The sequence below is a fragment of the Cetorhinus maximus genome, chromosome 11 (assembly GCF_964194155.1).
Source record: "Cetorhinus maximus chromosome 11, sCetMax3.hap1.1, whole genome shotgun sequence".
Taxonomy (NCBI): Eukaryota; Metazoa; Chordata; class Chondrichthyes; order Lamniformes; family Cetorhinidae; genus Cetorhinus; species Cetorhinus maximus.
The window spans coordinates 122,366,076-122,379,367 of record NC_135889.1 but is presented as its reverse complement, the minus strand read 5'-3'; the positions used below and the strand labels follow the sequence as shown (position 1 = coordinate 122,379,367).

At 54.3% G+C, this 13,292-nt stretch overlaps 1 protein-coding gene across 4 annotated transcripts in view; it reads left to right on the top strand.

Annotated features, from left to right (window-relative positions):
* Nucleotides 1–13,292, top strand: part of znf142 (zinc finger protein 142) — a 56,798-nt gene that overhangs the window by 299 nt on the left and 43,207 nt on the right. For all 4 annotated transcript variants that reach the window (XM_078552681.1, XM_078552679.1, XM_078552680.1 and 1 more), the window contains exons 2-3: nt 4,805–5,232; nt 8,416–9,132. In XM_078552681.1, the coding sequence (XP_078408807.1) occupies nt 4,884–5,232; nt 8,416–9,132 (1,066 nt within the window). In that variant the 5' untranslated portion in view covers nt 4,805–4,883. The remainder of the gene's footprint in view (nt 1–4,804; nt 5,233–8,415; nt 9,133–13,292) is intronic.

Below are 13,292 nucleotides of genomic sequence, written 5' to 3'. Positions count from 1 at the left end.
CCCACCCCCCCCCCCCTACTCCCCCCTCCCCCCACCCCCCACCCCTACTCCCCCCACCCCCCACCCCTACTCCCCCCCCCCCACCCCCCTACTCCCCCCCCTCCCTACTCCCCCTCACCTACTCCCCCCCCCACCCACCCTACTCCCCCCCTCCCCCCACCCCCCACCTCCCCCCTCCCCCCACCCCCCCCACCCCTACTCCCCCTCACCCCTACTCCCCCCCTCCCCCCACCCCCCACCCCTACTCCCCCCACCCCCCACCCCTACTCCCCCCTCCCCCCACCCCTACTCCCCCCCTCCCCCCCCCCACCCCCCACCCCTACTCCCCCCCTCACCCCCTCCCCCCTCCCCCCCACCCCCCCACCCCTACTCCCCCCCTCCCCCCCACCCCCCACCCCTACTCCCCCCTCCCCCTACTCCCCCCCCTCCCCCTACTCCCCCCTCCCCCTACTCCCCCCTCCCCCTACTCCCCCCTCCCCCCACCCCTACTCCCCCCCTCCCCCCACCCCTACTCCCCCCCTCCCCCCCACCCCTACTCCCCCCCACCCCTACTCCCCCCCCTCCCTACTCCCCCCCCTCCCTACTCCCCCCCTCCCTACTCCCCCCCTCCCCCCACCCCCCACCCCTACTCCCCCCCTCCCCCCACCCCTACCCCACCCCTACTCCCCCCCTCCCCCCACGCCTACTCCCCCACCTCCCCCCACCCCTACTCCCCCCCAACCCTCCCAACCCCTACTCCCCCCCCAACCCCTACTCCCCCCCCAACCCCTACTCCCCCCCAACCCCTACTCCCCCCCCATTCCTACTCCCCCCCCCATTCCTACTCCCCCCCCCATTCCTACTCCCCCCCCCATTCCTACTCCCCCCCCCATTCCTACTCCCCCCCATTCCTACTCCCCCCCATTCCTACTCCCCCCCATTCCTACTCCCCCCCCCCATTCCTACTCCCCCCCCCATTCCTACTCCCCCCAACCCAATCCCTACTCCCCCCCCCCAACCCTCCCCCCTAATCCCTACCCTCCACCTCCCCCCTAATCCCTACTCCCCCCACCCCCCAATCCCGAATCCCTCCCCCTCCCCCAATCCCTCCTCCCCTCCCCCAATCCCTCCTCCCCTCCCCCAATCCCTCCTCCCCCTCCCAATCCCTCCTCCCCTCCCCCAATCCCTCCTCCCCTCCCCCAATCCCTCCTCCCCTCCCCCAATCCCTCCTCCCCTCCCCCAATCCCTCCCCCAATCCCCCCCCCCAATCCCTACTCCCCCCCAATCCCTACTCCCCCCCAATCCCTACTCCCCCCCAATCCCTACTCCCCCCCCCAACCCCTACTCCCCCCCCAACCCCTACTCCCCCCCCCAACCCCTACTCCCCCCACCAATCCCTACCCTCCCCCTTAATCCCTACCCTCCACCTCCCCATCCCAACCCTCTCCCTCACCCCCCCACCCCCTTCTTCCACCCCTAATCCCTACCCCCCTCAATTCCCCTAATCCCCACCCCCCTCAATCCCCCCAATCCCCACCCTCCTCAATCCCCCCAATCCCCGCCCCCCCCTCAATCCCCCCAATCCCCATCCCCCCCCCAATCCCCGCCCCCCCCCTCAATCCCCCCAATCCCCCTCAATCCCCCCAATCCCTACCCCCATCCCCCTCATCCCCCATCCCCCTATCCCCACTGCCCCCATCTGCACAACCCCCCCCCCCCAACAATATAAAAACAAAAAAACTACTGCGGATGCTGGAAATCCAAAACAAAAACAGAATTACCTGGAAAAACTCAGCAGGTCTGGCAGCATCGGTGAAGAAGAAAAGAGTCGACGTTTCGAGTCCTCATGACCCTTCAACAGAACTGAGTATAGTTAGGAGAGGGGTGAAATATAAGCTGGTTTAAGGGGGCGGGGGGAGAGAGAAGTTGAGGGTGGGGTGGTTGTGGGGACAAGCAAGCAGTGATAGGAGCAGATAATCAAAAGATGTCACAGACAAAAGGATCAAAGAGGTGTTGAAGGTGGTGATATTATCTAAGAAAATGTGCTAATTAAGAATGGATGGCAGGACACTCAAGCTCTAGTGGGGGTGGGGTGGAAAGACTAACAAAGTATTAGTTGTAGATTTTAAAATAATGGAAATAGGTGGGAAAAGAAAAATCTATATAAATTATTGAAAAAAACAAAAGGGAGGGGGAAGAAACGGGGTGGGGATGGGGGGAGGGAGTTTAAGATCTAAAGTTCTTGAATTCAGTATTCAGCCTGGAAGGCTGTAAAGTGCCTAGTCGGAAGATGAGGTGCTGTTCCTCCAGTTTGCGTTGGGCTTCACTGGAACAATGCAGCAAGCCAAGGACAGACATGTGGGCAAGAGAACAGGGTGGAGTGTTAAAATGGCAAGCGACAGGGAGGTTTGGGTCTTTCTTGCGGACAGACCGCAGGTGTTCTGCAAAGCGGTCGCCCAGTTTGTGTTTGATCTCTCCAATGTAGAGGAGACCACATTGGGAGCAACAAATGCAGTAGACTAAGTTAGGGGAAATGCAAGTGAAATGCTGCTTCACTTGAAAGGAGTGTTTGGGCCCTTGGACGGTGAGGAGAGAGGAAGTGAAGGGGCAGGTGTTGCATCTTCTGCGTCCCCACTCTTCTCCAAACGTTATTTTTCCCTCTTCCGCCATACCATTCCTAACCCACCCGTCTCCTCACACCCCCAAACGCCCCTCACACCCAAACCCACCCCTATACCCTCACCCAACCCCTGACTTGCGCCCTCTCAGTCACCCCCTACCCCTCACCCCAAACTCTACAAAACCCCTTCAACCCCCAACCCCATTTACCTCACCTTTTCATCCATCCATCTTCACTCTCCATCCGTCGTATGTGGCGGAAGGTGTAAAATTTCTTTGGTTCCGTTTTTGATATATTGGTCCTGTTTGACTAGTGTATTCTGTGAGACCTCTGCGAGGATCAGGTGGAAATATATTCTGGGTATCATATGCGTTTTGAGGATTTCAATCCTCTGGATAGGCCGAAGAGCTGCCTTCTTCAGATTCTCTATCCACATACCGATTCTGGGTCCCCATTGCTCCTCAGCTACTCCTGCCCATGGGTTGATTCTGGCACCCAGGTATTTCTCCGTCTCTCCTGGTGGTATGTAAGAGATCGGATCACTCTCTCCACCTTCGGCCCCCTCATCCACCCTACTCTAAGCCCCTCGTGTCATCCGCTCTCCCAACTGCTCATGCAGCTCCATCTCCTCTCCATCACCTCTCACCTCTCTAAACAACCTTACCCTTGCATTCTCTCCCCAACACTCACCCCCACTCCTCAATATCTCCTCCTCCCCTTCCAAGCCATCCTCACCCTCACCCCTTGTACTCACTCCCACCCCTTCACCCTCTCCTCCCCCTCATATCCTCACCAAACGTCTCATCATTACCCCATCACCCAGCCCCTACTCATCCAGCTGCATCCCCACCCTCACCCCATCACCTATCCCCTCACTAGTCCCTGCCACATGCCCCGGTGTTTCTCCATTTTGTCCCTTCTTTCTTTAATCCCTGTAATTTCATTCTCTTGCCCAGTTGTTCCTCTCTCCTCTCCACCCCCCCACTCTTTCCCCTTTCTCAATTCAGCTTTTGTCCTGTCTTTGTCCCACCTCTCATCCTGTCTCATCTTATTCTTGCCTAGTTATTGCTTTGTTTCTTGCCTAGCCTTGCCCCCTATCTCCCTCTTACCTATCTTGGCTTGTCCTTGCCCTGTCATGCCTGTTTCTCTCGACTTGTCCTTGCTCCCTCTCTTGGCCCACTCTTACTGAAATGTGTTCAGTTGCTCTTATCTTGACCCTGCCCAGTTATCGCCCTAAGGAAGAAAGATGAACCTTTATAAAACACATGTTCGACCTGAACTGTAGTACTATGTCTAATTTTGGACACCGCACATGAAAATAGTTCTAGGGAAGAGGGACATAATCTTCACTTCCCTATGGAGAACAACTCCAACTTTTCCAACCTATTCACGTTACTGAAGTTCCTCAACTTTTTCCGAGAGGAGATTTGATAGAGGTATTCAAAATCATGAGGGGTGCGGACAGTAGAGAGGGAAAGGCTGTTCCCATTGGTGGAAGGGCTGAGAACCAGAGCACACTGGTTAAAGGTGATTGGCAAAAGAATCAAAGGTGACACGAGGAAAAACCTCTTTTTTTTTTCCCCCACAGAGAGTGGTTAGGACCTGGAATGCACTGCCTGAGGGTATGATGGAGGCTGATTCACTTGTGGCTTTCAAAAGTGAATGGGATAAGCACCTGAAGGGAAAAATTTGCAGGGCTATGGGGTGAAGGTAGGGGAGTGGGACTAGCTGAGTTGCCCCAACAAAGAACCAGCATGGGTTTGACAGGCCTCCTTTTGTGCTGTAGTCATTCTGTAACCTGAAAGAGTTATCGAATTTGTCCCATTCCCTCTGCCCTTTGCCCCTAGCCCTGTAAAGTTTTCCCCCTTAAGTATTTATCCAATTCCCTTTTGAAAGCCATAACATTCAAGGCTATGGGCCAAGTGCTGGTAAATGGGATGAGGTGGATAGGTCAGATGTTTCTCACGTGTGGGTGGAGACTCGATGGGCCGAAGGGCCTCTTCTGCACCGTGATTCTGTGATTATTGAATCTGTTTCTACCATTCGGGCAGCACATTCCAGATCACAACAACTTGCTGTGTTAACAGAAATTCCCCTCATCTCCCCACTGGTTCTTTTACCAATTACCTTAATCCTGGTTATTGACGCTCCCGTCACTGGAAACAGGGTTCTCCTTATTTATTCCTGTTGTCTGTGTGTCGGCAGATCTCGGTTCTGAGGAGGAAAGATTAACGGCCAAATCTGCTGGAGGCAACGTGGGCAAAAGGGGTACGTCAAAGCCAAGATGGAAGAGCAGGGAGGGGGTGTAGCAGACAGTGGCGGCATCTTCACGGAATTCGCTGCCGAGCAGGACTACGCACTCCATGGCATCATCGAGCTGCGGGGAGGACCGCACGGTCTCCAAGGCGACGGGTGCTTCGCGGCGGACGTGGCACAGCTCATGGTAGAGGCCGGGCAGAGCGCCAATCCTCAGGAGGAGGCCGGCCTCAAGGACACGTGCCAAACCGTGACCCTGGAGGTGACGGTGGCGTCCACGCAGGAACTGTCGGAAAGCAGCGAAGAGTGTGACGGGCAGAACCTTGTGCAAACCGTCCAGCGGGACGAGACACTGGAGGCAGCCAGCAACCCACCAGGTACCTTAACTTGGCCTCTTTGTGCTGTAGTTTGACAGAGTCTTGAGTAGTGTCTGGAAGTTACGACGATTTTTGTACAATGGGAAAAGCTTATAATGTGATGTCCAGTTTGTCGGTCCAGTCGAAGGCCTCTTGAGATGCCAAGTCGGGAATTGAGTTGCCGCCCACAATAGGGCTGCCTGACCAGGCTGATCTGATGGGTTCCATGGTTTGGGGCATGTGCCCACAATCGCTCTTTGGGTTATCCCTCATCTTCTGGAGGATTGTCCGTAATCTGTGGGGTTTCGGTTGAGTTCTGTCCAGTGTTTAAGAGTGAGGTTGAAGTCTGGGACCTCTGCTGTTGGCTCAGCGATGAGGTGTTGGCTATTTAATGCTGCATGTGCCCATGATTCCGTCCATCTGTCCGTGAACATGATAAGAAGAAGACCCTTGTTGATCAAAAATCTATCTAACTCAACCTTAAAAACGTTCAATGATCCAGCCTCCACTGCCATCTGGGGAAGAGAATTCCAGATGCTAATGACCCTCTGAGAGAGAGAATTTCTCCTCATCTCCGTCTTAAATGGGAGACCCCTTATTTTTAAACTATGTTCCCTAGTTCTAGTCTCTCCCATAAGGGGAAACATCCTGTCAAGTCACCTCAGAATCTCATATTTTTCAATAAGATCACCTCTCATTCTTCTAAACTCCAATGGATACAGGCCCAGCCTGTCAAACCTTTCCCCATAATATAACAGATAACACCTCCCCCACCCCACCACCACCCCCATCCCAGGTAACATTTGAGTCCGTCCAACGCGAGTCAGCCCAAGACCCCATTTTAAATCGTAGAAAGATTGGAGGAGCTTAGAGATCTTGGTGGTTGGATTTTTCCTCTCTCCACAGATGCTGCCTGACCTGATTTTCTTTCAGCATTTCCCATTTTTATTTCAGATTTGCAGCATCTGCAATATTTTACTTTTATTATTGGGATTTTGCGGAGCTGGAAGAGATTGCAGAGGTAGAAAGGAGTGGGGTCAATGTTCTCTCTAGCTTCCATTCGCCGTGCATGGCTGACTTGTTGCACTGTGCAGTCCCTTTAAGATTGGACCAGGTCACGCACGAGCTCACCTTAAAGGGAACATCACTTGTGGGTGGCTGGTTTGTTCTCTGTTTGCCCGTTACATCCGCACAGCTTAGAGGGAACGTTAGGTGAGACCATGCAGGGATTTGAAAACGAGGATGGGAATTTTAAACCCAAGGCGTTGCTGGATCAGGAGCCAGTGTAGGTCAGTGGGCACAGAGGAGATGGGTGAAAGGCACATGCTGAGAGTTGAGATGCAGGCAGCAGACTTTCGAATGAGCTGAATCATGCGGAGGGTAGATGATGAGAGGCGGGTCCGGAAAGCATTGCAATAGGTAGGTCTGGAGGTACAAGTGACCTCCTTATCCCTGGGCTAGGAAAGGCCAGTCAAGGTTGGTGCTGTCTACATCTTGACCTCCTCCCTCAAAATGTGTGAGTGGGCATCAGGTGGGGATAGGAAAAGGCTCCCCTCCCCATGGTCACACTGTGTGGCAGCACTCAATGTTTCAGTGACATGTAAAGACTGGCCACTGTTCTATTCTGGAAAACCAGTTGGTGAAGGAATAATACTGAAGCTAATCTTTACTCAGTCTATCATTTATTTACAGAGTGAATCATCACAAATACACACCACCTTACTCAGCCACACCACAATTTCAGTAACTGTCTCTTTATACTCTGAGTGCACCAATAAAAAATAAACAAATGAACTAGTGAACAAGTTATCTGCCCCTTAAAGAAGCACGGTAACAAAAAGGCAAAACTTTAAAGGAATCTTATCAAATTAAATTCATGTTGCTGGAGCTGATGATGCCCACCAGCCCCCTGCAGCACCCACTAGCTGCTGAAGGCCTCGAGTGTGCCGGCAGATACCACGTGCTCCCTCTTCAGGGACACCCGGGTGCCAACATTGCTAAAGAAGAGGGGCAGACAGTCGGGCCGAATGATGCCCTCAACCGCCTGCTGCCTGAACCTGTTAATGGCCACCTTGGCAACTGTCCCTTTGTGCTCCTTTAAAACCCAAAAATAAACAAATGAGCTAATGAACAAATTTAACAGCCCCTTAAAGGGGCACGGTAACGAATAGACAAAACTTTTAAAGCAAACTTAAATCAAATTAAAGTAATGTCCCCGGGGCTGATGATGCCCTCCAGCCCCTGTGGTGCCCACCGGTCACAGAAGGCGACTGTCGCTTTATGTTCTTGTGTACACCTTTTAACAAATTGGCAAATTAACAAATAGACGGATCAGATAGCTCCTTATCAAATTAAATTGAAATGCTGTTTTGGGGGCTGATAATGCCCCCTCAGTGCCCACCGGTCGCGGGAGGCATCGAGCGTATCGGTGGGCACCATGCGCTCCCTCTTCAGAGATACCTGGCCGCGAACGTAGCCACGGAAGAGGGGCAGACAGTCCAGCTGGACAACCCCTTGACCGCCCGCTGCCTGGACCTGTTAATGGCCTCTTTGGCCAGGCCCAGGAGCAGGCTAACAAGGAGGCCCCTCCCTCCTCGCCCCTGTCTGCACCGGGTGACCAAAGATCAGGAGCGTGGGGCTGAAGTACCACCAAAATTAGAGGAGCAGCCCCAGATAGTCGAAAAGGGGCTGCAACCTGCCACAGTCTGGGCGTGCATGGAACACTGTCTCTTTATGTGCTCTTTTTGAGAAAAACAATAAGTCAATAGAAATAAACTAATAAACGGAGTGACAATCCCTGATGAGGCAGTGTAATGTAAATAAAACTTGAAAAGGAAACTTAACTAATTAAATTTAAATGATGTTCCCAGGATTACTGTCTCTCTGTACGTGCTCAATTAAAATCCAAATTAATACCCTCCACCTGCATATAATTAAACACAATTGATATAGAACGGACATCCACGTGTGAGGTACTGAGGGCAGATCTGTGTCTGTGGAACCCTAACTGTTTGCTGTACCTGCACATTATCTTCTGTTTCACACACAAGGCCACACAATTCCCTCTGAAAATAAGGGTAATTGCAGGAGCAGAGCTAGGTGCCAGCACTTTGCAAACCAGCACTTGGGTAAGTCATTGGCTTGTAGTCTGACCCTTGGATAAATAGTGAGCCAAAGTGACTGACAGTTTTATGTTCTCACCAGATGCTTTGATCCAAATGAAGGAACTTTACTGCTGCCATCGATGCAACGAGAGCTTTGAGAACCAGAGCCTTTTGGCTGATCACCTGCAGCATCACACACCGGACACTAAACACACTCTGTCTCCCAGGCATGAAGACGAAGGCCGATTGCAGGCAAAGTGCCCTCGGATTTTGTGCAGGAAGCAGGGCAGCAGCAGCGAGGGAAACGGTGCTGCCCTGGCCGTTGTGGGCATCGCCACCCGGGGAAAGTACCCTTGCCCAGCCTGTGGCGAAGAGTTTGCCCGGTCGCGGGCTTTGAAGGAGCACGTGGTCAAACACGGCCGTGACAAGGCGGAGAGCTGCTGTGCCCAGCACCCTGGGCAGCTGAGATCCAGTTGCAGTGCCAAGTCTGTCCCCTGCCCTTACCGGACCTGCGGACTGACATTCCAGAGTGTGGCGGAGATGGAGCAGCACCAGCGTGACCACTACCCGTTCCGTTGCGACCAGTGCGATTTCGCTTGCTCCAGCACCAAGCTTTTAGCTCAGCACAAGAAGCGGGGGAGGCTGAAAGGAAAGAAGTTCAAGTGTAAACTCTGCCCCTTTAAGAGTTGTGTGGCGCACGACCTGAGCAAGCACTACAGCGGGACCCATCAAGGCGAAGCCACTTACAGCTGCAACTGGTGTGATTTCACCAGCCGCTACCCCAAAGTTTTGAAGAAGCACCTGACTGTACACTCTGGTAGGTAATCCTGTCAACTAAAACAAAAACAGAATTACCTGGAAAAACTCAGCAGGTCTGGCAGCATCGGCGGAGAAGAAATCAGTTAACGTTTCGAGCCTTCATGGCCCTTCGGCAGAACTGAAGCATAGTTAGGAGAAAGGAGAAATATAAACTGGTTTAAGGTTGATGGGGGGCGGGGGGGGGGAAGAGAGAAGTTGAGGGTGTGGTGATTGTGGAGATAAGCAAGCCGTGATAGGAGCAGATAATCAAAAGATGTCACAGACAAAAGGATCAAAGAGGTGTTGAAGGTGGTGATATTTGTCTAAGAAAAGTGCTAATTAAGAATGGAAGACAGGATGCTTCTCCGCCGATGCTGCCAGACCTGCTGAGTTTTTCCAGGTAATTCTGTTTTTGTTTTGGATTTCCAGCATCCGCAGTAGCTTTTAGCTTTTTGTTTTAATCCTGTCAACTGCCTGACACGTGCTCTTGTTCACACTGTTGCACTAATGAAGCTGGACTAGCAATCCAGTGTCTGAGAGCTCAAATCCTATCGTGGTAAATTCAATTCACTAAAATCTGGTTAGTTGTGGACTGGCACCGGATAGAATGATCATGATTTTAAAAACCCCAACAGGTTTATATTGTCCATCACAGAAGGGAATCTGTCATGCTTAGTCTGGCCTGGACCTGGCTCCTAGTCCTAACAGTATGTGGTTGAGCCTTAGAGTTTAGACAATAAATACCATTTTGCTGGTTTTGCCCAGAACAACAACTTGCCTTTAATGCAGTTAAACATTAAAAGCCTCACAGGGATGTTAAGAAAAAGAATTTGATACTGAGGTGTGTACAAATTTGGTCAAAAAGTTAGGCTTCACCTGTCTCTGCACCTCTCTCTCTCTCTGCGCCTCTCTCTCTCTCTCTCTCTCTCTGCGTCTCTCTCTGCGCCTCTCTCTCTGCGCCTGTTCTCTCTCTCTCTCTCTCTCTCTGCGCCTCTCTCTCTCTCTCTCTCTGCGCCTCTCTCTCTGCGCCTCTCTCTCTGCGCCTCTCTCTCTCTGCGCCTCTCTCTCTCTGCGCCTCTCTCTCTCTGCGCCTCTCTCTCTCTCTGCACCTCTCTCTCTCTCTGCGCCTCTCTCTCCCTGCGCCTCTCTCTCCCTGCGCCTCTCTCTCTCTGCGCCTCTCTCTCTCTGCGCCTCTCTCTCTCTCTGCGCCTCTCTCTCTCTGCGCCTCTCTCTCTCTGCGCCTCTCTCTCTCTGCGCCTCTCTCTCTCTGCGCCTCTCTCTCTCTGCGCCTCTCTCTCTCTGCGCCTCTCTCTCTCTGCGCCTCTCTCTCTCTCTGCGCCTCTCTCTCTCTCTGCGCCTCTCTCTCTCTCTGCGCCTCTCTCTCTCTGCGCCTCTCTCTCTCTCTGCGCCTCTCTCTCTCTCTGCGCCTCTCTCTCTCTCTGCGCCTCTCTCTCTCTCTGCGCCTCTCTCTCTCTCTGCGCCTCTCTCTCTCTCTGCGCCTCTCTCTCTCTGCGCCTCTCTCTCTCTCTGCGCCTCTCTCTCTGCGCCTCTCTCTCTCTCTGCGCCTCTCTCTCTCTCTCTGCGCCTGTCTCTCTCTCTGCGCCTCTCTCTCTCTCTGCGCCTCTCTCTCTCTCTGCGCCTCTCTCTCTCTGCGCCTCTCACTCTCTCTCTCTGCGCGCCTCTCTCTCTCTCTGCGCCTCTCTCTCTCTCTGCGCCTCTCTCTCTCTGCGCCTCTCTCTCTCTGCGCCTCTCTCTCTGCGCCTCTCTCTCTGCGCCTCTCTCTCTCTCTGCGCCTCTCTCTCTCTCTGCGCCTCTCTCTCTCTCTGCGCCTCTCTCTCTCTCTGCGCCTCTCTCTCTCTCTGCGCCTCTCTCTCCCTGCGCCTCTCTCTCCCTGCGCCTCTCTCTCTCTGCGCCTCTCTCTCTCTGCGCCTCTCTCTCTCTGCGCCTCTCTCTCTCTGCGCCTCTCTCTCTCTCTCTGCGCCTCTCTCTCTCTGCGCCTCTCTCTCTCTCTCTGCGCCTCTCTCTCTCTCTCTCTGCGCCTCTCTCTCTCTGCGCCTCTCTCTCTCTCTCTCTGCGCCCCTCTCTCTCTGCGCCCCTCTCTCTCTGCGCCCCTCTCTCTGCGCCCCTCTCTCTCTGCGCCTCTCTCTCTCTCTGCGCCTCTCTCTCTCTCTGCGCCTCTCTCTCTCTCTGCGCCTCTCTCTCTCTCTGCGCCTCTCTCTCTCTCTGCGCCTCTCTCTCTCTCTGCGCCTCTCTCTCTCTCTGCGCCTCTCTCTCTCTCTGCGCCTCTCTCTCTCTCTGCGCCTCTCTCTCTCTGCGCCTCTCTCTCTCTGCGCCTCTCTCTCTCTCTGCGCCTCTCTCTCTCTCTGCGCCTCTCTCTCTCTCTGCGCCTCTCTCTCTCTCTGCGCCTCTCTCTCTCTCTGCGCCTCTCTCTCTCTCTCTGCGCCTCTCTCTCTCTCTGCGCCTCTCTCTCTCTCTGCGCCTCTCTCTCTGCGCCTCTCTCTCTCTCTGCGCCTCTCTCTCTCTCTCTGCGCCTCTCTCTCTCTCTGCGCCTCTCTCTCTCTCTGCGCCTCTCTCTCTCTCTGCGCCTCTCTCTCTCTCTGCGCCTCTCTCTCTCTCTGCGCCTCTCTCTCTGCGCCTCTCTCTCTCTCTGCGCCTCTCTCTCTCTCTGCGCCTCTCTCTCTCTCTCTGCGCCTCTCTCTCTCTCTCTGCGCCTGTCTCTCTCTCTGCGCCTGTCTCTCTCTCTGCGCCTCTCTCTCTCTCTGCGCCTCTCTCTCTCTCTGCGCCTCTCTCTCTCTCTGCGCCTCTCTCTCTCTCTGCGCCTCTCTCTCTCTGCGCCTCTCACTCTCTCTCTCTGCGCGCCTCTCTCTCTCTCTGCGCCTCTCTCTCTCTCTGCGCCTCTCTCTCTCTGCGCCTCTCTCTCTCTGCGCCTCTCTCTCTCTGCGCCTCTCTCTCTGCGCCTCTCTCTCTCTCTGCGCCTCTCTCTCTCACTGCGCGTCTCTCTCTCTCTCTGCGCCTCTCTCTCTCCCTCTGCGCCTCTCTCTCTCCCTCTGCGCCTCTCTCTCTCTTTGCGCCTCTCTCTCTCTCTTTGCGCCTCTCTCTCTCTTTGCGCCTCTCTCTCTCTCTTTGCGCCTCTCTCTCTCTCTTTGCGCCTCTCTCTCTCTCTTAGCGCCTCTCTCTCTCTCTTAGCGCCTCTCTCTCTCTCTGCGACTCTCTCTCTCTCTGCGACTGTCTCTCTGCGCCTCTCTCTCTCTCTGCGCCTCTCTCTCTCTCTGCGCCTCTCTCTCTCTCTGCGCCTCTCTCTCTCTCTGCGCCTCTCTCTCTCTCTGCGCCTCTCTCTCTCTCTGCGCCTCTCTCTCTCTCTGCGCCTCTCTCTCTCTCTGCGCCTCTCTCTCTCTCTGCGCCTCTCTCTCTCTCTGCGCCTCTCTCTCTCTCTGCGCCTCTCTCTCTCTCTCTGCGCCTCTCTCTCTCTCTCTGCGCCTCTCTCTCTCTCTGCGCCCCTCTCTCTCTGCGCCTCTCTCTCTCTCTGCGCCTCTCTCTCTCTCTGCGCCTCTCTCTCTCTCTCTGCGCCTCTGTCTGCGCCTCTCTCTCTGCGCCTCTCACTCTCTCTCTCTGCGCCTCACTCTCTCTCTCTGCGCGCCTCTCTCTCTCTCTGCGCGCCTCTCTCTCTCTCTCTCTCTCTCTCTCTCTCTCTGCGCCTCTCTCTCTCTGTGGCCCCCCCTATCCACCACTCTGTCTGCCCGAATCGTTGTCTCTCTCCACTCCGCCCGGCTCTCTCTCTCTCTCTCTTTTCTCCGCCCGACACTCTCTCTGTCTCGCTCTCTCCCTCCCTCTGCCGCTCTCGCTCTCTCCTCCCTCTGCCGCTCTCGCTCTCTCCCTCCCTCTGCCGCTCTCGCTCAAATTCAATTCACTAAAATCTGGTTAGTTGTGGACTGGCACCGGATAGAATGATCATGATTTTAAAAACCCCAACAGATTTATATTGTCCATCACAGAAGGGAATCTGTCATGCTTAGTCTGGCCTGGACCTGGCTCCTAGTCCTAACAGTATGTGGTTGAGCCTTAGAGTTTAGACAATAAATACCATTTTGCTGGTTTTGCCCAGAACAACAACTTGCCTTTAATGCAGTTAAACATTAAAAGCCTCACAGGGATGTTAAGAAAAAGAATTTGATACTGAGG